This window comes from Callithrix jacchus, chromosome 15, assembly GCF_049354715.1.
Source record: "Callithrix jacchus isolate 240 chromosome 15, calJac240_pri, whole genome shotgun sequence".
Taxonomy (NCBI): domain Eukaryota; kingdom Metazoa; phylum Chordata; class Mammalia; order Primates; family Cebidae; genus Callithrix; species Callithrix jacchus.
Window position 1 is genome coordinate 92,745,702 of NC_133516.1, and position 26,475 is coordinate 92,772,176.

A 26,475-nucleotide genomic window follows, 5' to 3' on the forward strand; every position below is an offset into this window, starting at 1 on the left:
GTGCGTGTGTACAGAATATTTTTTCAGTCTTAAAAAGGAAACCCTACCCTTTGTAACAACATGGATGAAACTGGAAGGCATTGCGGTAAGTGAAGTAAGCCAGACACTGAAGAACAAATACTACATAATATCACTTACATGGGGAATCAAAAATAGTTAGACTCATAGAAACAGAGAATAGAATAGTGATTGCCAGAAACTGGGGGCTAGGAAACAGGAAGATATTAATCAAAGGGTACAAAGTTTCAGTTACACAGATGAGTATGTCCTAGAGATCTACCGTACAGCATGATGCCTATAGCTAACAATACTGTATTGTATACTTAAAAATTTGCTAAGAGGGTAGATCTTATGTAAAAGTGTTAACAAAAAAATAATGATAAAGAGGACAGGAGGAAACTTTTGGAGATGGTAGACATGTTTATGACACAGATTGTGGTGATGGTTTCATGCATGTATACTTATCTCCAGACTCATCGGGTTATATACAGTAAATATTACTGCTTTTCTTATGTCAATCATATCTCAATAAAGTGATTTAAACACAAGAAAAATGAAGGAAACATGGAAGAACTATACAAAATATGTTAAAATGTGATTATCCCTGAGTGATAAGAGAGGTGACTTTTATTTTCATTTTGGTGTTCTATAGTTTCCAGTTTTTCAAATAGGAAAATCATGCAATTATTAAAGGCAAGGAAAAAAATAAACATTTAAAGCTCTGAAAAATCTCTACTGCACCTTCAATAAATTTCAGGTCTAGATCTTTCACTCCAATTTTGCTAGGGGTTTAGGGGGACGAGCAAATTTCAGATGCAATTACTCTACTGTCAATTTTTCCTATACTCATTTTTTCTTAATAATTAACTGATCAAAAACAATGTAAATGTTTTGTTATAATCTTATCTATTCTTAGACAAACTTTAATCATGGCCTCAACTATGTATAATCAACAAAGATTCTAAGCTATTAATGATTCTGCAAAGCCAATATTATAATTCCATTATAAAACCCAGTACTAACTATAATTTTAAAACCTGAAAAACATGGCTGAGTGCAATGGCTTATGCCTAAATCCTAGCACTTTGGAAGTCTGAGGAAGGCAGATCATTTGAGGTCAGGTGTTCAAGACCAGCCTGGCCAACATGATGAAATCCCATCTCTAATAAAAATACAACAATGGGGGGGAGGACTCAAGATGGCGCTGTGAGAACAACCCAGGATTGGAGCTCTTCTCGTTGAATCTGCAAACGGTGAGTCAGAGCGGCATTTCCAGACTGATCTTTGTTGCCCACAGAACGGGGAAACTCCCAAGTATAAAAGAAACACGGGACGCCAGGCAGTAGGTCTGCCTGGCGAAGCCGGCAGCCGGGGCGGCGGCGGCCGGCCCTACCCAGCAATCCCCACAGGGCGCGCTTGTCCGGGTGCCCTGTTGAACCGGCAACCTGAGACTTGAGAGGGCTGGACTTGAGACTGAATGAGACTTGGACAGTAGCCCAGCCCAGGGGATTGCAGGAATTGGGATGCCCAGTGGGACGAACAAAACCGCGATTTCAAAGTATCCCGGGCAGATGGTCCGAGACGCTCTGTGGGGGAGGGGCGTCCACCACTACCGAGGCAACCCGCCCCAACTGAGATACACGCCCACTGCTGACGCAGCCAGCCGTTGCCAAGGTAACCCGCCCCAACGGAGATACACGCCCATTGCTGACGCAGCCAGCCGTTGCCGAGGCAACCCGTCCCTACTGAGATACACGCCCACTGCTGACGCAGCCTGCCATTGCTGAGGCAACACGCTACAACAAAGAGACTCCACCACAGGGCGTGGCGGAGACCACAGCAGAGCCGGCAGGAACAGCACGAATCACACAACAGCAGGGCAGAGCCTCGGCAGCCAAACAGTGGCTAGTCTGCCTTCTAGCTGGGCAGGACACCTGATCGGACATCCAAAAATAAAGCCCAAACCCCTCAAAACAGAGCATTTGAGAAAAAAAAAAAAAGGGGGGAGTTTTTTAATGAGCTCTGTTGCAGCAGAATCAAACATAGCAGCCTAACAGCCCTGAATGAACAACAGAGTGCACAGCTCAGCAATTAAACCCCTATGAAGTACAAACTCTCTCCTCAAGCAGCTCCCTGACCCCTCTATATCCAAAAGACTGACATTAGGCAGGCATCATCCTGGGACGACGAGGGCAGAAAAAGAAACTGGTAGCATCCCTCGCTGTGCCACAGCTACTAGAGGTGCACCCCAGACAAGCAGGGTCTGGAGCGGACCTCAGCAGTCGTACAGCGAAGGGGCTAGACTGGTAGAAGGAAAACCAAGCAACAGAAATACTTCATCATCAACATTCTGGGTGTCCACTCAGAGACCCAAACGAAAAGTCAGCAACTACGCAGACGACCAGCGAACAAATCCACAAAGATGGGAAGAAACCAGCGCAAAAAGGAGGAAAACACCCGAAACCAGAACACCTCGCCTCCTAGAAAGGAGCAAAACTCCTCACCAGCAAGGGAGCAAAGCTGGACGGAGAATGACTGTGACGAAATGACGGAATTAGACTTCAGAAGATGGATAATGAGAAACTTTTGTGAGCTAAAAGATCATGTATTAAATCAATGCAAAGAAACTAAGAACCTTGAAAAAAGATTTGAAAAAAGATTCGAGGAAATGATAACAAGAATGGATACCTTAGAGAGGAATATGAATGAATTAAAGGAGCTGAAAAACACAATACGAGAACTTCGCGAAGCAAACGCAAGTTTCAATAGCCGAATTGACCAAGCAGAAGAAAGAATATCTGAAGTCGAAGACCAACTCAATGAAATAAAACGAGAAACGAAGATCAGAGAAAAAAGCACAAAAAGGAATGAACAAAGTCTCCAAGAAATGTGGGACTATGTGAAAAGACCTAACCTACGTTTGATAGGTGTACCAGAAGGGGACGAAGAGAATGAATCCAAGCTGGAAAATACTCTTCAGGACATCATCCAGGAAAATTTCCCCCACCTAGCAAGACAGGCCAACACTCAATTGCAGGAAATACAGAGAACACCACAAAGATATTCCGCAAGAAGAGCAACCCCAAGGCACATAATCGTCAGATTCAACAGGGTTGAAATAAAGGAGAGAATACTAAGGGCGGCCAGAGAGAAAGGTCGGGTCACCCACAAAGGGAAGCCCATCAGACTCACAGCAGATCTCTCGGCAGAAACACTACAAGCCAGAAGACAGTGGGGGCCAATATTCAACATTCTTAAAGAAAAGAACTTTCAACCCAGAATTTCATATCCAGCCAAACTGAGCTTCAGAAGTGAAGGAAGAATAAAATCCTTGGCGAACAAGCAAGTACTCAGAGATTTTGTCACCACCAGGCCTGCTTTACAAGAGCTCCTAAAAGAGGCACTACACATAGAAAGGATCAACCAGTACCAGCCATTCCAAAATCACACTGAATGCTAAAGAGCTTCAACATAATAAAGAATCTACAACAACTAACAGGCAAAACAGCCACTTAGCATCAAAATGGCAGTATCAAATTCACACATAACAATATTAACCCTAAATGTAAATGGACTAAATGCACCAATCAAAAGACACAGACTGGCAAATTGGATAAAAATCCAAAACCCATCAGTGTGCTGTATACAGGAAACCCATCTCAAATGCAAGGATACACAAAGGCTCAAAATAAAGGGATGGAGGAAGATTTACCAAGCTAATGGAAAGCAAAAAAAAGCAGGAGTTGCAATTCTCATCTCTGATAAAATAGACTTTAAAGTAACAAAGATCAAAAGAGACAAAGAAAGCCATTACATAATGGTAAAAGGATCGATACAACAAGAAGAGCTAACGATCCTAAACATATATGGACCCAACACAGGAGCACCCAGATACATAAGGCAAGTTCTTAATGACTTATAAAAGGACTTAGACTCCCACACAATAATAGTGGGAGACTTTAACACTCCACTGTCAATACTAGACAGATCAACCAGACAGAAAATCAACAAGGATACCCAGGGCTTGAACTCAGACCTGGAGCAAGCAAACCTGGTGGACATTTACAGAACTCTCCACCCCAAATCCACATTCTTCTCAGCACCACATCACACCTACTCTAAAATTGACCACATAATTGGAAGTAAAGCACTGCTCAACAAATGCAAAACAACAGAAATCATAACAAACAGCCTCTCAGACCATAGTGCAATCAAGTTAGAACTCAGAATTCAGAAACCGACCCAGAACCACACAGCTTCATGGAAACTGAACAACTGGCTCTTGAATGTTGACTGGGTAAACAACGAAATGGAAGCAGAAATAAAGAAGTTCTTCGAAACCAATGAGAACCAAGACACAACGTGCCAGAACCTCTGGGACACATTTAAAGCAGTCTCTAGAGGAAAGTATATAGCAATAAGTGCCCATATGAGGAGAATGGAGAGATCCAAAATTGACACCCTATCATCAAAATTGAAAGAGCTAGAGGAGCAAGATCAAAAAAACTCAAAACCCAGCAGAAGACAAGAAATTACTAAGATCAGAGCTGAGCTGAAGGAGATTGAGACACGAAAAACCCTTCAAAAAATCAATATATCCAACAGCTGGTTTTTTGAAAAGATCAACAAAATAGACAGACCACTAGCCAGATTGATTAAAAAGAAAAGAGAGAACAACCAAATAGATGCAATAAAAAATGATAAAGGTGAAATCACCACAGATTCCACAGAAATTCAAACCATCATCAGAGAATATTACAAACAACTATATGCGCATAAACTAGTAAACCTGGAAGAAATGGATAAATTCCTGGATTCCTGTGTCCTCCCAAGCCTAAACCAGGAGGAAGCTGAAACTATGAATAGACCAATAACAAGGTCTGAAGTTGAGGCAGCAATTAAGAGCCTACCACACAAAAAAAGCCCAGGTCCAGACGGGTTCACAGCCGAATTCTACCAGACACACAAGGAGGAGCTGGTACCATTCCTTCTAAAACTATTTCAAACAATCCAAAAAGAGGGAATCCTTCCCAAATCATTTTGAGACCAACATCATCCTGATACCAAAACCCGGCAGAGACCCAACGAGAAAAGAAAACTTCAGGCCAATATCCATGATGAACATAGATGCAAAAATCTTCAATAAAATATTGGCAAGCCGATTGCAACAGCAAATCAAAAAACTTATTCATCATGATCAAGTAGGATTCATCCCGGGGATGCAAGGATGGTTCAACATACACAAGTCTATCAACGTAATTCACCACATAAACAGAACCAAAAACAAAAACCACATGATTATCTCAATTGACGCAGAGAAGGCATTTGACAAAATTCAACAGCCCTTTATGCTAAAAACCCTCAATAAACTCGGTATCGATGGCACGTATCTCAAAGTAATAAAAGCTATTTATGACAAACCAACAGCCAATATCATACTGAATGGGCAAAAACTGGAAGCATTCCCTTTGAAATCTGGCACTAGACAAGGATGCCCTCTCTCACCACTCCTATTCAATATAGTACTGGAAGTTCTAGCCAGAGCAATCAGGCAAGAAAAAGAAATAAAGGGTATTCAAATAGGAAAGGTGGAAGCCAAATTGTCTCTGCAGACGACATAATAGTATACCTAGAAGACCCCATTGCCTCAGCCCAAAAACTCCTGAAACTGATAAACAACTTCAGCAAAGTCTCAGGATATAAAATCAATGTGCAAAAATCACAAGCATTCGTCTACACCAATAACAGACTTAAAGAAAGCCAAATAAAGAGCGAACTGCCATTCACAATTGCTACAAAAAGAATAAAATACCTTGGAATACAACTCACAAGGAACGTAAGGGACCTCTTCAAGGAGAACTACAAACCACTGCTCAACGAAATCAGAGAGGACACAAACAGATGGAGAAACATTCCATGTTCATGGTTAGGAAGAATTAATATCGTGAAAATGGCTATACTGCCCAAAGTAATTTACAGAATCAACGCTATCCCCATCAAGCTACCATTGACTTTCTTCACAGAACTGGAAAAAACCACCATGAACTTCATATGGAACCAAAAGAGAGCCCGCATAGCCAAGTCAATTCTAAGCAAAAAGAACACAGCGGGGGGCATCACACTACCGGATTTCAAACTATACTACAAGGCTACAGTAATCAAAACAGCATGGTACTGGTACCAAAACAGAGATATAGACCAATGGAACAAAACAGAGGCACCGGAGGCAACACAACATACATACAACTATACAATCTTTGATAAACCTGACAAAAACAAGCAATGGGGCAAGGATTCCATGTTTAACAAATGGTGTTGGGAAAACTGGCTAGCCATGTGCAGAAAGCAGAAACTGGACCCCTTCCTGACACCTTACACTAAAATTAACTCTAGATGGATTAAAGACTTAAACATAAGACCTGGCACCATAAAAACCCTAGAAGGAAATCTAGGCAAAACTATCCAGGACATAGGAGTAGGCAAGGACTTCATGAACAAAACACCAAAAGCATTGGCAACAAAAGCCAAAATAGACAAATGGGACCTAATGAAACTCCACAGCTTCTGCACAGCAAAAGAAACAGTCACTACAGTGGATCGGCAACCAACAGAATGGGAAAAAATTTTCGCAGTCTACCCATCTGACAAAGGGCTGATATCCAGAATTTACAAAGAACTCAAACAGATTTACAGGAAAAAAACAAACAAGCCCATTCAAAAGTGGGCAAAGGATATGAACAGATACTTTACGAAAGAAGACATATATGAGGCCAACAGTCATATGAAAAAATGCTCATCGTCACTGGTCATCAGAGAGATGCAAATCAAAACCACATTGAGATACCATCTCACGCCAGTTAGAATGGCAATCATTAAAAAATCTGGAGACAACAGATTCTGGAGAGGATGTGGAGAAAAAGGAACACTTTTACACTGTTGGTGGGAGTGTAAATTAGTTCAACCATTGTGGAAGACAGTGTGGCGATTCCTCAAGGCCTTAGAAATAGAAATTCCATTTGACCCAGCAATCCCATTACTGGGTATATATCCAAAAGACTATAAATCGTTCTACTATAAGGACACATGTACACGAATGTTCATTGCAGCACTGTTTACAATAGCAAAGACCTGGAATCAACCCAAATGCCCATTGATAATAGACTGGATTGGAAAAATGTGGCACATATACACCATGGAATATTATGCAGCAATCAGAAATGATGAGTTCGTGTCGTTTGTAGGGACATGGATGAATCTGGAGAACATCATCCTCAGCAAACTGACACAAGAACAGAAAATGAAACACCGCATATTCTCACTCATAGGTGGGTGATGAAAAATGAGAACACATGGACACAGAAAGGGGAGTACTAAACACTGGGGTCTATTGGGGGGAAAAGGGGAGGGACAGTGGGAGGGGGAGGTGGGGAGGGATAGCCTGGGGAGAAATGCCAAATGTGGGTGAAGGGGAGAAGAAAAGCAAAGCACACTGCCATGTGTGTACCTACGCAACTGTCTTGCATGCTCTGCTCATGTACCCCAAAACCTATAATCCAATAAAAAATTAAAAAAAAAAAAAAAAAAAAATACAACAATGGGCCGAGTATGGTGGCTCACGCCAGTAATCCCAGCACTTTGGGAGGCCAGGGCAGGTGGATCACCTGAGGTCAGGAGTTTGAGACTAGCCTAACCAACAGGGTGAAACGCTGTCTCTACTAAAAATGCAAAAATTACCTGGGCATAGTGGCATATGACTGTGATCCCAGCTACTCGGGAGACTGAGGCAGGAGAATCACCTGAACCGAGGAGGCAGAGAGGTTGCAGTGAGCCAAAATAGTGCCATTGTACTCCAGCCTGGACAACAAGAGTGAAACTCTGTCTCAGGGGAAAAAAATAAAGCCAGGCATCTCAGAAAAAAAAATATATATATATATATCTCCACGCCTATAATCCCAGCTACTCAAGAGGTTGAGGCACGATAATTATTTGAACCAAGAGGCGGGGGTGGAGGCGAGCCGATACAGTTTCATGGCACTCCAGCCTGGGTGACAGAGGGAGACTCCGTCTTAAATAAAAAAAAAAAAAAAAAACCCTAGCCAGGCGCAGTGGCTCATGCCTATAATCCCAGCACTTTGGGAGGCCAAGGAGAGTGGATCACGAGGTCAATAGATCGAGACCATCCTGGTCAACAAGGTGAAACCCCATCTCTACTAAAAATACCAAAAAAATTAGCTGGGCATAATGGCACATGCCTGTAGTCCCAGCTACTCGGGAGGCTGAGGCAGGAGAATTGCTTGAACCCAGAAGGCAGAGGTTGTAGTGAGCCGAGATCGCACCATTGCACTCCAGTCTGGGTAACAAGAGCAAAGCTCTGTCTCAAAAAAAAAAAACCTGAAAATAGCTGAAAAATAATACAGTGACAGGACAGTAGTCAAATTATGATACACGAATATAATAGGATATAAAGGAACCATTAAGAATGTTCACTGGGGGAGGGGCCAAGATGGCCAATTAGAAGCAGCTGTGGTCCACAGCACTCACAGAGAAGAATGAAAACAGGGAGTGAAATCAGCACCTACAACTGAAATATCTAGGTTCTTGCATTGTGACTGCCTCTCCTGCTTTTCTTCATTCTCTATGGGTCAAGCAGCATGGAGCCAAAGGAACCACCAACCCCAGCTAAGAGAAACAGTGAGTGACCGTGCAACCCTGCCCAGGAAACCAGCTTCTCTCACAGATCTTTGCAAGCCATGGATCAGGAGATCCGCTCATGAACCCAAGGTCCGATACATAGAGCTGTGCAGAATCTTGACAAAGCGGATGCTCAGGCACACACAGAGATTCAGGAGTTTTACATACTCCAGCCCTGGGATCCCTGGCAGATGAGAGATTCCTCATACATATCCCTTGGAAGGGAGCTGAATCCAGAGAGCCAACCTGCACTGTTCTGTGGGCCTGACCTCCAGGGCACCTCACAAGTTAACACACACTGACTTGGAAGTCCAGCCAGCCAATGGCAACAGGCTGGAATCAGCCTGAGACAGGACAGAGTTCCTGGGGAGAGAGGTGGCTACCATCTATGAAGTTGGGTAGACTCAGCTATTCCAGTCTGCCAGTGTTGGAGAATCCAAACACTCCTGATGAGGAAGCGTCCCCCACAACACAGCACAATTGCTTTGCCAGATCCTGGCCAGACTGCTGCTTTATGAGGGACCTGGATCCATTCCTTCTCACTGGCCAGGACCTCCCTGCAGGGGCTTCACCCACTTCAATTAGGGTTATACCAACAGAGCTCTGATCTCTCCTGAAATGGAGGTCCCAGGGAAGGGGCAGCGGCCAACCACTGCAGTCAGCCTGCCAGCTGTAGAGGACATAGACAGTACGGACGAGGAAGAGTCTCCCACAACAGAGCACAGGGGCTTTGCAAGATTGTGGCCAGATGGCTTCTTTAAGCAGGACATTGATCCATTCCTCCTTACGAGGTGGGACCTCCCTGGTGAAGGATTCAGCCAATCCAGCCAGGGTTTTATGGACAGAGTCCTGATCCCTCCCTCTGAGAGAGTTCCAGGATGGAGAGGCAGCCACCATCTCTGTGGTTCAGTAGACTCAGCTTTGGAGAACCCAAATGGTCTGGACCAGGAAGGGTATCCCCACAATGCAGCATACCTACTGTGCCAAAAAGCAGCCAGAGTGCTTATTTAAGTGTGTCCCTAAACTATCCCTCCTGACTGGGTGAGACCTCCCAAGAGGGGTCTCCAGCCATCTCCTACAGGCGCACTGAGGCAGGCAACAGCTCAGTACCCCCTTGGGATGGACATTCGAGAGGAAGGAGCAGGCTACCATCTTTGGGGTTTTGCAGCCTTCACTGGTGACACCTCCAGATATGGGAGAGAACAAGGCAACAAGGGTCTGGAACGGACCCCCTGAAAACTGCAGCAGCCCTATGGAAGAGTGGCCTGACTGTTAAATAAAAAACAAACAGAAAACAACATCACAAAAAAGACCCCACAAAAACCCCACTCAAAGGTCAGCAAATCAAAGGTAGATAGGACCACAAAGATGAGAATGAATCAATGAAAAAATACTGAATACTCAAAAAGCCAGAGTCCCAGCCAGGCACAGTAACTCAAGCCTATAATCCCAGAACTTTGGAAGACAGATCACAAAGTCAGGAGATCATGCAAAAAATTAGCCAGGCATGGTGGCACCGCCCATAGTCCCAGCTACTCAGGAGGCTGAGGCAGAGGATAGCTTGAACCCAGGAGGTGGAGGTTGCACTGATTTAAGATCACACCACTGCACTCCAGCCTGTAGTCCCTGTAGTTCCTGCTACTCAGGAGGCTGAGGCAGGGGATCACTTGAACCCAGGAAGCGGAGGTTGCAATGAGCCAAGATCACGCCACTGCACTCCAGTCTGGCAACAGAACAAGACTCCATCTTAAAAAATAAAAGCTACAGTGCCTCTTCCCCTTAAAATGACCACAAGGCCTCTCCGACAAGGGCACAAAACTGGGATGAGGCTGAGATGACTGAACTGACAGCAGGAGGCTTCAGAAGGTGGGTAATAAATTTGCTGAGCTAAAGGAGCATATTCTAACCCAATGCAAAGAAGCTAAGAATCATAATAAAACAATATAGAAAGTATTAACCAAAATAACCAGTTTAGAGAGGAACATAAATGACCTGAAAGAGGTGAAAAGCACAGCCCAAGAACTTCACCATGCAATCACAAGTATTGGTAGCAGAGTAGAACAAGTGGAGTAAAGAATTTCAGAGCTTCAAGACTGTGTTTCAGAAATAAGACAGGCAGACAAAAATAGAGAAAAAACTATGAAAAGTAATGAACAAAACATCTGAGAAATATGGGAGTATGAAAAGAGACCAAACCTATGACTAACTGGGATATCTGAAAGAGCCAAGAAAAAATGGAAGCAAGTTGGAAAATAATACTTTGAGATAACATCCAGGAGAACTTCCCCAACCTAGCAAGACAGGACAACATTCAAATTCAGGAAACCAGAGAACCCTAGCAAGATACTTGACAAGAAGATCAACCCCAAGACACATAATAATGATTCTCCAAGGTAGAAATGAAAGAAAAAACATTAAGTGCAGCCAGAGACAAAGGCCAGGTCACCTACAAAAGGAAGCCCATCAGACTAACAGCAGCCCTCTGAGTGGAAACCTAACAAGCCAGAAGAGACTGAAGTCCAATACTCAACATTCTTAAAGAATTTCAGGGAGGGATCCAAGATGGCTGATTAGGAGCAGCTCCGGATTGCAGCTCCCAGTGAAAGTGCAGAGGGTGAGTGGATGCCGCCTTTCCAGATAGATTTTTATTACCCACAGACCAGGAGATTCCCAGGCAGAGGAGCCCCACAGGTCGCTGGCATGGCAATTTTGGGCAGCGTGGCTGTTTTGCCGGTGCCCACAGCGGTTCTCTATACAAAATACACTGGTCTGGGTGTCCATTTAGCTGGCGATTGGAGCTCTGATAAGGCAAAGTCACCCATTCATCTGATTAAAAAGGTGACTGAAACAGGGAGCCAGGCCAGGAGATTCCCAAGCAAAAAAGCTCCATGAATCTCAGCTCTACTATTTCACCCGGCACAGTGGGTCATCACATGGGAAATCACACAGATCCTGGCGCCTTTTCAGTGGCGACTGGAAAAACTGGAAGAGAGTAGACCATTAAACTAAAAAAAAAAAAAAAAAAAAAAAAAGGCTCTGAGGCAGGAATCCAGGTGATCAGGCTCGGCTGGTCCTACCCCAACCAAAAAAAAACAGCAATTGAAAACGCTTGGCGTTGAGACTTTCACGGCAAGCACAGCTGAACCTGGGAAGGTCCAGCTCTGTAGGGGAGGGGTATCCACCATTACCAAGGCACTCCACCACTATGAAGGTAGTCCACCATTGCAGAGGCAGCCCACCATTGCCGAGGCAACCAATAATTACAGAAAGAGTCAGCCATTACAGAGGTGGACCGCCATTGCTGAGGCAGTTCTAACTACACCCGTATAAACAGGACTGCAGGGAAGTTCACACGGCAGCTGGGCAGAGCCCACAGCAGCTCAGCAAAGCCTCTGCAGAAAGACAGTGATTAGGCTGCCTCCTCGCTGGGCAGGGCAGCCCTGAAAAAAAAAGGCAGCAGCAGAAACTCATAAATAAAGCCCTAACGCCCCATGACAGAGCACCTGGGGAAAAAAAGGGGTTTATGAGTTCTGCTGAACAGACTTAAACGTACCTGCCCTGCAGCTCTAAATGGACAATGGAGCTCACAGCTCAGGACTAGAGCTCCTATAAAGGACAGGCGGTCTCCTCAAGCAGCTCCCCGACCCCCATATATCCAAAGAGTCACCTCATAAAGGAGAGCTCAGACTGACATTTGGTGGGTATCCTTCTGAGGTAAAGATAGCAGAAAAAGAAACTGGCAGCAACCCTTACTATTCTGCAGCCACTGCAGGTGATCCCCAGGCAAGCAGGGCCTGGAGTGGACCTCAGCAGTCCTACAGCAGAGGGGCCTGACTGTCAGGAAAAAAACTAAGAAACAGAAAGAAATAACATCATCATCAAGAAACTGAACATCCACTCAGAGACCCCATCTGAAAGTCAACAACTACAAAGACGACAAGTGGATAATTCCACAAAGATGGGAAGAAACCAGTGCAAAAAGGATGAAAACACCCAAAACCAGAATGCTTCTCCTCCTACAAAAAAGATCACAACTTCTCACTAACAAGGGAACAAGGCTGGATGGAGAATGAGTGTGATGAATTGACAGAAGAAGGCTCCAGAAGGTGGGCATTAAGAAACTTCTGTGAACTAAAAAACATGTTCTAACTCAATGCAAAGAAACTAAGAACTTTGAAAAAAGACTTGATGAAATGCTAATAAGAATAGACAACTTAGAGAGGAATATAAGTGAATTGATGGAGGTGAAAAACACAACACGAGAACTTCACGAAGCATACCCAAGTTTTAACAGCCGAAGTGACCAAGCAGAAGAAAGGCTATCAGAGGTCGAAGATCAGCTCAAGGAAATAAAACAAGAAGGCAAGATTAGAGAGAAAACCGTAAAAAGGAATGAACAAAGTCTCCAAGAAATATTAAACTATGTGAAAAGACCTAATCTACGTTTGATAGGTGTACCTGAATGTGACAGAAAGAATGAATCCAAGTTGGAATATATTCTTCAGGATACCATCAAGAAAAACGTCCCCAACCTAGCAAGGCAGGCCAATATTCAAGTCCAGGAAATACAGAGAACACCACAAAGATATTCCTCAAAAACAGCAACCCCAAGGCACATAATCATCAGATTCGCCAGGGTTGACATGAAGGAGAAAATGCTAAGGGCAGCCAGAGAGAACGGTCGGGTTACCCACAAAGGGAAGCCCATCAGACTCACAACAGATCTCTCAGCAGAAACCCTACAATCCAGAAGAGAGTGGGAACCAATATTCAACATCCTTAAAAAAAAAGAAATTTCAACCCAGAATTTCATATCCAGCCAAACAAAGCTTCATAAGTGAAGGAAAATAAAATCCTTTGTGAACAAGTAAGTACTCACAGATTTCATCACCACCAGGCCTGCTTTACAAGAGCTCCTGAAAGAGCCTCTAAACACAGAAAGAAACAACCAGTACCAGCCACTCCAAAAATATACCCAATGGTAAACAGCATCAACACAATGAAGAAACTGCACCAACTAACAGGCAAAACAGCCAGCTACCATCAAAATGGCAGGATCAAATTCACACATAACAATATCAACCCTAAATGTAAATGGGCTAAATACACCAATCAAAAGACAAAGAGTAGCTAATTGGACAAAAAGCCAAAACCCATCAGTGTGCTGTATCCAGGAAACCCATCTTACATGCAAGGATACACATAGGCTCAAAATAAAAAAAATGGAGGAAGATTTACCAAGCAAATGGAGAGCTAACAATCCTAAAAATATATGCACCCAATAGAGGAGCACCCAGATACATAAGGCTTGTTCTTAATGACTTACAAAGAGACTTAGACACCCACACAATAATAGTGGAAGACTTTAACACCCCATTGTCAATATTAGACAGATCAACCAGATAGAAAATTAACAAGGATATCCAAGACTTGAACTCAGACCTGGAACAAGCATTTAAAGCTGTATCTAGAGGAAAATATATAGCAATAAATGCCCACAGGAGAAGCATGGAAAGATCTAAAATTGAAACCCTATCATCAAAATTGAAGAGCTACAGGAGCAAGATCAAAAACACTCAAAACCTAGCAGTAGACAAGAAATAACTAAGATCAGAACAGAACTGAACGAGATAGAGACACAGAAAACCCTTCATAAAATCAATATATCCAGGAGCTGGTTACTTGAAAAGATCAACAAAATAGACCACTAGCCAGATTAATAAAAAAAAAATTAGAGAATAAACAAATAGATGCAATAAAAAACGATAAAAAAAAACTATCACCACAGATTCCACAGAAATTCAAACCATCATCAGAGTTTATTACAAACAACTCTATGCACATAAACTAGTAAATTGATAAATTCCTGGACACTTGCATCCTCGCAAGCCTAAACCAGGAAGAAGTCAAAACCCTGAATAGACCAATAATAAGGTCTGAAGTTGAAGCAGCAATTAAGAGCCTACCAAACAAAAAAAGCCCAGGTCCAGATGGGTTCACAGCCGAATTCTACCGGACATACAAAGAGGAGCTGGTACCACTCCTTCTGAAACTATTCCAAATAATCTAATAAGAGGGAATTCTTCCCAAATCATTTTATGAGACCAACCTCATTCTGATACCAAAACCCGGCAGAGACTCAGCAAGAAAAGAAAACTTCAGGCCAATATCCATGATGAACATAGATGCAAAAATCTTCAATAAAATACGGGCAAGCCAATTGCAACAGCACATCAAAAAGCTTATCCACCATGATCAAGTGGGATTCATCCCAGGGATGCAAGGCTGGTTCGACATACACAAGCATATAAACATAATTCACCACATAGACAGAACCAAAGACAAAAACCACATGATTATTTCAATTGATACAGAGAAGGCCTTTGACAAAGTTCAACAGCCCTTTATGCTAAAAACCTTCAATAAACTAGGTATTGACAAAACGTATCTCAAAATAATGAAAGCTACTTACAACAAACCAATATCATACTGAATGGGAAAAACTGGAAGTATTCCTTTTGAAATCTGGCACAAGACAAGGATGCCTTCTCTCACCACTCCTATTCAATATAGTACAGTAAGTTCTAGCCAGAGCAATCAGGCAAGAAAAATAAACAAAGGGTATTCAAATCGGAAAGAAAAAAGTCAAATTCTCTCTATTTGCAGACGACTTGATTATATAACTAGAAGACCCCATCATCTCAGCCCAATATCTCCTGAAACTCATAAGCAACTTCAGCAAAGTCTCAGGATACAAAATCAATGTGCAAAAATCACAAGCATTCCTATATACCAATAACAGACTTACAGCCAAATCAAGAATTAACTGCCATTCACAATTGCTACAAAGAGAATAAAATATCTAGGAATAAAACTAACAAGAAATGTAAAGGACCCCTTCAAGGAGAACTACAAACCACTGCTCAATGAAATAAGAGAGGACACAAGCAGATGGAGAACCATAACATGTTCATGGTTAGGAAGAATCAATATTGTGAAAATGGCCATACTGCCCAAAGTAATTTACAGAATCAATGCTATCACCATCAAGCTACCGCAAGTTTCCACAAAATTGGAAAAAAAACACCTTAAACTTCATATGGAACCAAGGGAGAGCCTGCATAGCCAAGTCAATTCTAAGCAAAAAGAACACAGCAGGAGGCATCACACTACTTGACTTCAAACTATATTACAAGGCTACAGTAATCAGAACAGCATGGTTCTGGTACCAAAACAGAGATATAGACCAATGGAACAGAACAGAGGCCTCGGAGGCAACTCAGCATATCTACAACCATACGATCTTTGACAAACCTGACAAAAACAAGCAATAGGGAAAGGATTCCCTGTTTAATAAATGGTGTTGAGAAAACTGGCTAGCTGTGTGCAGAAAGCAGAAACTGGACCTCTTCCTGACACCTTACACTAAAATTAACTCCAGATGGATTAAAGACTTAAACAAAAGACCTGATACCATAAAAACCCTAGAAGAAGATCTAGGCAAAACCATTCAGGACATAGGAGTAGGCAAGGACTTCATGAACAAATCACCAAAAGCATTGGCAACAAAAGCCGAAATAGACAAATGGGACCTAATCAAACCCCACAGCTTCTGCACAGCAAAAGAAACAGTCACTAGAGTGAATCGGCAACCAACAGAATGGGAAAAAATTTTTGCAGTTTACCCATCTGACAAAGGGCTGATATCCAGAATTTACAAAGAACTCAAACAGATCTACAGGAAAAAAACAAACAAGTCCATTCAAAAATGGGCAAAGGATATGAACAGACACTTTACAAAAGAAGACATACATGAGGCCAACAAACGTATGAAAAAATGCTCATCATCACTGGTCATTAGAGAGATGCAAATCAAAACCACATGGAGATACCAACTCACGCCAGTTAGAATGGCGATCATTAAAAAATCTGAAGACAACAGATGCTGGAGAGGATGCGGAGAAAAAGGAACACTTTTACACTGTTGGTGGGAGTGTAAATTAGTTCAACCATTGTGGAAGACAGTGTGGCGATTCCTCAAGGCCTTAGAAATAGAAATTCCATTTGACTGAGCAATCCCATTACTGGGTATATATCCAAAGGACTATAAATCGTTCTACTATAAGGACACATGCACACAAATGTTCACTGCAGCACTGTTTACAATAGCAAAGACCTGGAACCAACCCAAATGCCCATCAATGATAGATTGGACAGGGAAAATGTGGCACATATACACCATGGAATATTATGCAGCAATCAAAAATGATGAGTTCGTGTCCTTTGTAGGGACATGGATGAATCTGGAGTACATCATTCTCAGCAAACTGACACAAGAAAAGAAAATGAAAAACCGCATATTCTCACTCATAGGCAGGTGATGAAAAATGAGAACACATGGACACAGGGAAGGGAGTACTACACACTGGTGTCTATTGTAGGGAATAGGGGAGGGACAGCGGTGGGGAGCAGGGGAGGGATAGCCTGGGGAGAAATGCCAAATGTGGGTAAAGGGGAGGAAGGCAGCAAAACACACCGCCATATGTGTACCTATGCAACTATCTTGCATGTTCTGCACATGTACCCCAAAACGTAAAATGCAATAAAAAAAAATGGTAGCATGAATTTACACATGATAAATGTTTAAGAAATGCATAAATACTACAGCAAATATAACCCTTTATCTTGAAAGAGACATGGCATTTGCTTGTGGAAATGGGCTTCAGAAAGGTCACAGCTTATGGGTCGTGAAATAACAGAAAAAGCATTATTTGAAATCAAAGGGAAATTTATTACACCATATGTAGATGGGTGTGGCTCATAACTCAGGCAGTGGGCTGAGGTCACTGGTAATGTTTGAGGGGTGTATCTGTGTGAGTTTTGTGTATTCTTACACAGCTCAGGTGATCTGGGTAGTTTTCTGCATTCAACTAGTGTTTCAAGTAGACAAAATCACACACAAACAAATATGAAATTGTATTATGTTCAAACACTTCCTTAACATATGGATCTTGTTGGAACAAACTCGTATTTTCAAAACAAGTATTACAGCAGAACCTATTGTAGTAACTTCATTATACAATTGTTTATTGTTTAACAATAAATACATTCTGAGAAAAGCCTCAAAAAAATAAATAAATAAATAAATAAATAAATAAATAAATAAATAAAAAGACTAACAGCAAAATACTTTCAGCATTAGTAATTCCAAACATAATAGGTTAAAAGCAAAACAAATGCATACCTCTGATAAATCAGAAGATGATTTTTTCCTTTTTCCTTCTGTGACGATTTCTACAAAAACCAAAGACATGGTAAAAATTATCATTTATCATCTAAATGAGATAAACAGTTTGATGAAGATTTTTTCACGTTCATCCCTTGTTTTAAATTAACTTGTTACGTTTAGAATTTAAACTGATACATTTTACAGAAATTTAAGGGCTAAACATAAAAGTCAAAAAAGTTTCATGTGTCAGAAGAATAGCAGATCCTCACAAAATGTCTCCAGTAAACAATATACAGAGATAGATAGATATACATAGATATATATGATGACAATAGAAAAGAAAAAGGAAAACTCGGCTCTAAGAACTAAACAGAAATTCCCTGGCCAAAGACCTCATGTTCAGTAGAACCATTTGATCAGACAATTTCTTATAATGGGGGAATTAAAAGCAGGTGAAATTCTAGAAGTTAGAAGCTGAGAATATTCTGTAAAAACACTTTCAGTTCTACTGCATATGTAAGCATGCTGTGCAACTGGGAACAGCTTAACTCTATTCTACTTACCAACATTTTTCAGATTTTCTGTAGATTTTTCTTTTATGAGTTCTTTCTTCCAATCAGCAAATATTAATCCAATGTCTATCATGTGCCTGACACTGTGCTAGGTAGTGAGTACAGTATAGTGCGCAAATTAGACAAAAGTCCAAGCTTTCTAGAACTTATACTCTACAGGAATATATCAGATTTTACTAAAAAAAATGGTAGAGATTCACATATATAGTCACCGTCACCTGCTTATGACAAATACACAATTCTATAGGAAAGGGATGATTTTTAAAATAAATGATGCTGAAGCAATTTGATAACCAAATTGGGGAATAACATGCTTGACTGCCTCACACCATACACGAAATTAATTTGAAAGAAATCATAGATTTAAATGTCAAAGATAAAAACAAATAAAGCTTCTAGATTTAAGTAGGGAAATATCTTCAAGATCTTGGGGTAGGCAAAGATTTTTCAAACAGGACGCAAGTACACTAACCACAAATGAAAACATCAATAAACTGTATTTCATTAAAATTAAGAACTTCTGATCCTTTTGTAGCTGATGAGCATGATAACTGGGTGTTCACAGCCATCTGTGAGATGTGCCACCTTGAAAGTTTGTTAACACATCAGCACATTACCCATCTGACATGAAAGAAAAATAAAGAACCACACTGGATTTGCTTTTTTTTTTTTTTTTTTTTTTGAGATGGAGTTTTGCTCTTGTTGCCCAGGCTGGAGTGCAATTGCATGATCTCGGCTCACTGCAACCTCTGCCTCCCGGCTTCAAACAATTCTTCTTCCTCAGCCTCCCAAGTAGCTGAGATTACAGGCATGCACCACCATGCCCGGTTAATTTTGTATTTTTAGTAGAGATGGGGTTTCTCCATGTTGGTCAGGCTGGTCTCAAACTCCCAACCTCAGGTGATCTACCCACCTCATCCTCCCAAAGTGCTGGGATTACAGGCGTGAGCCACTGCACCAGGCCTGGTTTGGCTTTGAGAAAGAAAAAACTAAAAAAAAAGGGGTCAAGCATGGTTCCTCATGCCTGCAATCCCAAAACACTTTGAAAGGCCAAGGCAGGAAGATCACTTGAGCCCAGGAGCCCGAGACCAGCCAGAGCAACACAGTGGGACCCCATCTCTACAAAAGTATTAGCTAGACATGATAGTACATGCCTATAGCCCCAGCAACTCAGAAGGTTGAGGTGGAAGGATCACTTGAGCCTGGGAGGTCAAGGCTGCAGTGAGCCATGATTGCACCACTGCACTCCAGCCTGGGTGACAGAGTAAGACTCTGTCTTGAATTTAAAAAAAAAAAAAAAAAAAAAAAAAACTTCTGTTCATCAAAACTCATCAAGAGACTGAAAAGGCATGTCACAGATTAAGAGAAATAATATTTATAACGTGTTCATCAAAGAATTCATAACTAGAAATATATAAAGAACTCCTACAAAGCAAAAGTAAAATAATCCTGTCTTCAAAATGGACAAAAGTCTGAATAGGCAAATGGTCAATAAACATATCAACAGGTGCTCAATTTCATAATCATTAGGGAAATGCAAAATTAAAATGGCAATGAAAACCATTAAACAGCTCTTAGAATGGGCAAAAGTAAAAAGACTGACAATGCCAAGCACTGGTGAGAGACTGGAATATACTCTTGCTAAGAGTGTAAATGAGTACATCTGCTTCACCAGTATCTCTACTGAAGTTAGACACCTGCCTGTGCAATGTCCAACAATTACTCTTTTAGATAGATAACCAACAGAAATAAGAATATTCAGGTATTTTTGTTTCTAATATCCAAAAACTGGAAACAATCCAAATATCCATCAACAGAAGTACAGATGAACATATTTATATAACGGAAAACTATACAGCAATGTAAGATAATGAATTACTGCTATGCACAACATGGATACATCTCACAGGCATGTTCAAAAAAATTACAGATGCAGAAGAGTGTATGATTCCATTTCTCTGAAATTCAAGGAAAGTTAAAATAAACCTATGGCAACACTAGTTAAAACAGTGATGGGGGCCAGGCATGGTGGCACATGCCTGTAATCCCAACACTTTGGGAGGCTGCGGTGGGTAGATCAATTGAGTTCAGGACTTTGAGATCAGCCTGGGCAAAATGGTGAAACTCCATCTGTATTTAAAAAAAAAAAAGCCCAAAAAGTAGCCAAGCGTGATGGTGTGCACCTGTACTCCCAGCTAGTCAGTAGGCTGAGGTGGGAAGATCACTTGAACAAGAAATTGAGGCTGTAGTGAGCCATGATGTAACCACTGTACTCCAGCTTGGGCAACAGAACAAGATGCTGTCTCAAATTAAAAAAAAAAAAAAAAAAAAAAAAAAAAAGAAGGAAACTGAATTATATGCTAAAGATATGTATACTATATGGTATTTAAAATCAGAAATAACTAATAATAACTAATGAAATACAGACTACCCAGAAATCTATATTGCTGAAATGATTTATTCTAAGTTCAGAATACACTGCACTAGTTTCACTATATGTATTTCCTGAGCAACCATGTAATGTTTTCCAGATCTAAAAAATTATTTTCACCTCTATACTTAAGTTTTTGATAACTTCAAATCAGTTCAATAAACTAGTACTTCTTAAGTTGACTACCGACAATAAAGAATTTTTTAAATAAGTGGTAAGAAAATCTTTATCCTTGATTTTATATCCTGAGACTTTGCTGAAGTTGCTTATCAGTTTCAGGAGTTTTTGGGCTGAGGTGATGGGGTCTTCCAGGTATACTATCATGTCGTCTGCAAATAGAGACAATTTGGCTTCCACCTTTCCTATTTGAATACCCTTTATTTCTTTTTCTTGCCTGATTGCTCTGGCTAGAACTTCCAGAACTATATTGAATAGGAGTGGTGAAAGAGGGCATCCTTGTCTAGTGCCAGATTTCAAAGGGAATGCTTCCAGTTTTTGCCCATTCAGTATGATATTGGCTGTTGGTTTGTCATAAATAGCTTTTATTACTTTGAGATACGTTCCATCGATACCGAGTTTATTGAGGGTTTTTAGCATAAAGGGCTGTTGAATTTTGTCAAATGCCTTCTCTGCGTCGAAGATAATCATGTGGTTTTTGTTTTTGGTTCTGTTTATGTGGTGAATTACATTGATAGACTTGCGTATGTTGAACCAGCCTTGCATTTCCGGGATGAATCCTACTTGATCATGGTGAATAAGTTTTTTGATTTGCTGTTGCATTCGGCTTGCCAATATTTTATTGAAGATTTTGGAATCAACCAAAATGCCCATTGATAATAGACTGGATTGGAAAAATGTGGCACATATACACCATGGAATATTATGCAGCAATCAGAAATGATGAGTTTGTGTCGTTTGTAGGGACATGGATGAATCTGGAGAATGTCATCCTCAGAAAACTGACACAAGAACAGAAAATGAAACACCGCATATTCTCACTCATAGGTGGGTGATGAAAAATGAGAACACATGGACACAGAAAGGGGAGTACTAAACACTGGGGTCTACTGGGGGAAAAGGGGAGGGCCAGTGGGAGGGGGAGGTGGGGAGGGATAGCCTGGGGAGAAATGCCAAATGTGGGTGAAGGGGAGAAGGAAAGCAAAGCACACTGCCATGTGTGTTCCTACGCAACTGTCTTGCATGCTCTGCTCATGTACCCCAAAACCTAAAATCCAATAAAAAATAAAAAAAAAAAAAAGAGAATCTTTATCCTATAGAAATTCACTTTTTTTTTTCTGAGACAGAGTCTCACTCTGTTGCCCAAGCTGGAATGCAGTGGCACGATCTCGGCTCACTGCAACCTCTATCTCCCAGGTTCAAGCGATTCTCCTGCCTCAGCCTCCTGAGTAGCTGGGATTACAGGCACATGATACCACGCCCAGCTAACTTCTGTATTTTTAGTACAGATGGTGTTTCACCATGTCGGTCAAGCTGGTCTTAAACTCCTGACCTCATGATCCGCCCACCTCAACATCCCAAAGTGCTAGGATTACAGGTGTGAGCCTGTGCCCGGCCTAGAAGTTCACTTTCTAGTAAATTTTAAATTTAGCAAAACACACATCTATATATATATACAATGGAACACTATTCAGGAATAAAAAAGGAACAAACTCATGTTTTTTGTACTAACATAGATAGAACTGGAGACCTTCATCTTAAGTAAAACAACTCAGATTAGAAGCTCATACCTATAATCCTAACACTTTGGGAGGCCAAGGCAGGATGACTGCTTGAGCCCAGGAGTTTGAGACCAGCCTGGGACACATGGTAAGAAACTATCTCTACAAATATTTATTTAAATTAGCTGGGTACAATAACACCACTTGTACTCTCATATGCTTGGGAGGCTGAAGTGGGAGAATCACTTGAGCCAAGGAGGTTGAGGCTGCAGTGAGCAGTGTTTGCACCACTGCACTCCAGCCTGGATGACAGAGCAAAACCATCTCAAAATGAAAAAAAGAACTCAGAAGGTCAAATACCACATATTCTCACTATAAGCAGGAGCTAAATAATCTGTGTACACATGGACATAGAGTGTAAGATAATAGACACTGGAGACCTGGAGGGCTGGGAGTGGTGTCGTGAGGGGTGAGAAATTACTTACTGGGTATAATGTACACTACTCAGGTGATGGTTATACTAAAAGCCCAGATTTCACCACCACACAAGATACCCATATAACAAAGCTATATTTGTAACCCTTAAATTTATACAAATAAAACAATACATATTTTAAAAGGCATATCAGTTCCTTAAATTTTAGTTTACAAATTTATAACCCCAAAATATCTCATGGGGTTAAAGTACTTCCATCCTGTTTTGTAGTATGTTCCCCTATTTCCTTTTATTAATGCTACTGTAAATTCTCAAAATTTTATTTTTTTTCTTGGCCAACTTTAATAAAAAATTTTAGTTTGTTATAACTGACTTGCTCCATCTGATACCACATTAGCTCTGGAGTTTTTAAATAAGCATATGACATGCCTCAATTTGAGACTGGTATAGTTATCATGGGCCAGAGTATAGATTTTAAAGCTAGACAACCTCAATTTGTATCTTGGCTTACTAGTCGTGATTTCTCTGAGTTTCAGTTTCTCATCTGTAAAACAGGGAAGAATATGTGCCTTTTCAATGGTTAAGATTAAAGCATGATAGTCTATATTAAAGCATTTAGCATTATGTCTAGCATACAGTTACTGCAAAAGAAATTATAACCATAACATTTTATAGTCAAGTATCTCTCTTTAAGCAACTGATGTACATTAGCATTACCATATAGGAAAACCTCTCTGATGACTCTCATTCTAAATATATAAATAAAAAAGCAGCAGAACTTTTCCCATTCACTTATTTACACCATAATTTTTTTTTTTTTTTTTTTGAGAGTCTGGCTCTGTCACCCAGGCTGGAGAGCAATGGCATGATCTCAGCTCACCGCAACTTCTGCCTCCCAAGCTCAAGCGATTCTCCTCCTTTAGCCTCCCAAATAGCTGGGACTACAGGCACGAACCACCATGCCTGGCTAATTTCATATATGTTTATTAGAGATAGGGTTTTACCATGTTGGCCAGGCTGGTCTTAAACTCCTGAGCTCAAGTGACCTGCCCACCTTGCCCTCCCAAACTGCTGGAATTACAGGCGTGGGCCCACCATACCCAGCCTACTTATTTAACATAATAGTGATTACCATTGCCAGGTATTATGCTAAGTGCGTCACACAAATTTTGTTTAATCCTTATAAATTCTCATTAAATAATGTTATTAACTCCATCATATAGATTAAGAAATTAAGATTTGAGGAATCCAAAATACTTGCTCAATGTTACCATAGTGATCCATCACTGGTCATATTCCAGAGATGGTACTCTAAACCAGTACACTCTAGGTATACTGGATGCTATGGAGAAATAAAATTAATGACAGTCCAATTATTAAAAATTAAATGAGGAGAGGGATCCAAGATGGCTGATTAGGAGCAGCTCTGAATTGCAGCTCCCAGTGAGCGTGCACAAGGTGAGTGGATGCCGCATTTCCAGACAGATTTTTATTGCCCACAAACCAGAAAATTCCCAGGCAGAGGAGCCCCACAGGTCACCAGCGCAGCTGTTTGGCTGGTGCAGTGGGTCTCCACACAAAAAGCTCACACGAGTCTGGGCGCTGTTTCAGCTGGTGACTGGAGCACCTGGGAGACAGAGTTGCCCATTCAACGGATAAAAAAGGGACTGAAACAGGGAGCCAGGACAGAAGATTCCCAGGCAAAAAAGCACCACGAATCTCCAGCGTGGCTGTTTCAGCCAGCGCAGTGGGTGGCTGCACAGGAAATCACACAGATCCCAGCACCTTTTCAACAGGCCCTGGGAGACACCTGGGAGACAGAGTCACCCATTCAACTGATTAAAAAGGGGAATGAAACAGGGAGCCAGGTCAGGAGATTCCCAGGCAAAAAAGCACCACAAATCTCCAGCACAGCTGTTCCAGCCAGCGCAGTGGGTCACCGCACAGGAAATCACACAGATCTATACGCCTTTTCAACAGGTGACTGGAATGCCTGGGAGACAGAGTCTCCCATTCAACTGATAAAAAGGAGACAGAAAAAGGAGCCAGGCCAGGAAATTCCCAGGAAGAAAAGCACCACAAGTCCCCAGTGTGGCTGTTTCAGCTGATGCAGTGGGTCTCCACACAAAATCTCACACAAATCTGGGCACCTTTTCAACTGCCGACTGGAACACCTGGGAAACAGAGTCACCTGTTCAACTGAAAAAAAGGGGACTGAAACAGTGAGCCAGGCCAGGAGATTCCCTGGCAAAAAAGCACACAAGTCTCCAGCAGCTGTTTCAGCCAGTACAGTGGGTCTCCACACAAGAAATCACACAAATCTGGGTGCCATTTCAACTGGTGACTGGAATGCCTGAGAGACAGAGTTGCCCATTCAACTGAAAAAAAAAGGTCTGAAGCAGGGAACCAGGTGATCAGGCTTGGCCAGTCCCATCCCAACAAAAACCAGCAATCTGAAACGCTCTGGGCTGAGAGTTTCACAGCAAGCACAGCTGAACCCAGGACAGTCCAGCTCTGTGGGGAAGGGGCATCCACCACTGCCGAGGAGGCCTGCTACAGCAAAGGTGGTTTGTCATTACAAAGAGATTCCACCATTACAGAGGTGGACTGCCATTGCCAAGGCAGTTGTAACTATACCCCTATAAAAAGGACTACAGGGAACTTCACACAGAAGCCGGGCAGAGCCCACAGCAGCTCAGCAAAGCCTCTGCTGGCAGACTATGACTAGGATGCCTCCTTGCTGGGCAGGGCAGCCCTGAAAAAAAAGGCAGCAGCACAACAAAAACTCATAAAGCCCTTACTCCCTGGAACAGAGCACCTGGGGAAAAAAGGGGGTTTATGAGTTCCGCTGCAGCAGACTTAAACGTACCTGCCTAGCAGTTCTGAATGAACAATGGAGCTCACAGATGAGCACTTGAGCTCCTATAAAGGACAGACTGTCTCCTCAAGCAGCTCCCTGACCCCCATATATCCAAAGAGTCACCTCACAAAGGACTGATCAGACTGACATTTGGCAGGCATCATTCTGGGACAAAGATAGCAGAAGAAGAAACTGGTAGCAACCCTTATTGTTCTGCAGCTGCTGCAGGTGATCCCCAGGCAAGCAGAGCCTGGAGTGGACCTCAGCAGTCCTATAGGAGAGGGGTCAGACTGTTAGAAGGAAAACTAAGAAACAGAAATAACTTCATCATCAACAATCTGGACATCCACTCAGAGACCCAATCTGAAAATCAGCAATTACAAAGACGACAGGTGCATAAATCCACAAAGATGGAAAGAAACCAGCGCGAAAAGGAGGAAAACGCCCAAAGCCAGAACACCTCTCTTCCTACAAGGGATCACAACTCCTCAACAGCAAGGGAACAAGGCTGGATGGAGAAAGAGTTTCATGAATTGACAGAAACAGGCTTCAGAAGGTGGGTAATAAGAAACTTCTC

At 41.8% G+C, this 26,475-nt stretch overlaps 1 protein-coding gene and 1 non-coding gene across 20 annotated transcripts in view; one reads left to right on the forward strand and one right to left on the reverse strand.

Annotated features, from left to right (window-relative positions):
• SENP7 (SUMO specific peptidase 7) overlaps positions 1 to 26,475 on the reverse strand; it is a 221,804-nt gene that overhangs the window by 184,599 nt on the left and 10,730 nt on the right. For all 19 annotated transcript variants that reach the window (XM_078352245.1, XM_078352240.1, XM_078352244.1 and 16 more), the window contains one exon: positions 17,936 to 17,985. In XM_078352245.1, coding sequence (XP_078208371.1) covers positions 17,936 to 17,985 — 50 coding nt within the window. The remainder of the gene's footprint in view (positions 1 to 17,935; positions 17,986 to 26,475) is intronic.
• LOC118148206 (small nucleolar RNA U13) lies at positions 19,016 to 19,119 on the forward strand. The gene has a single exon (XR_004734981.1). It is a non-coding gene; the product is annotated as a small nucleolar RNA U13 (small nucleolar RNA).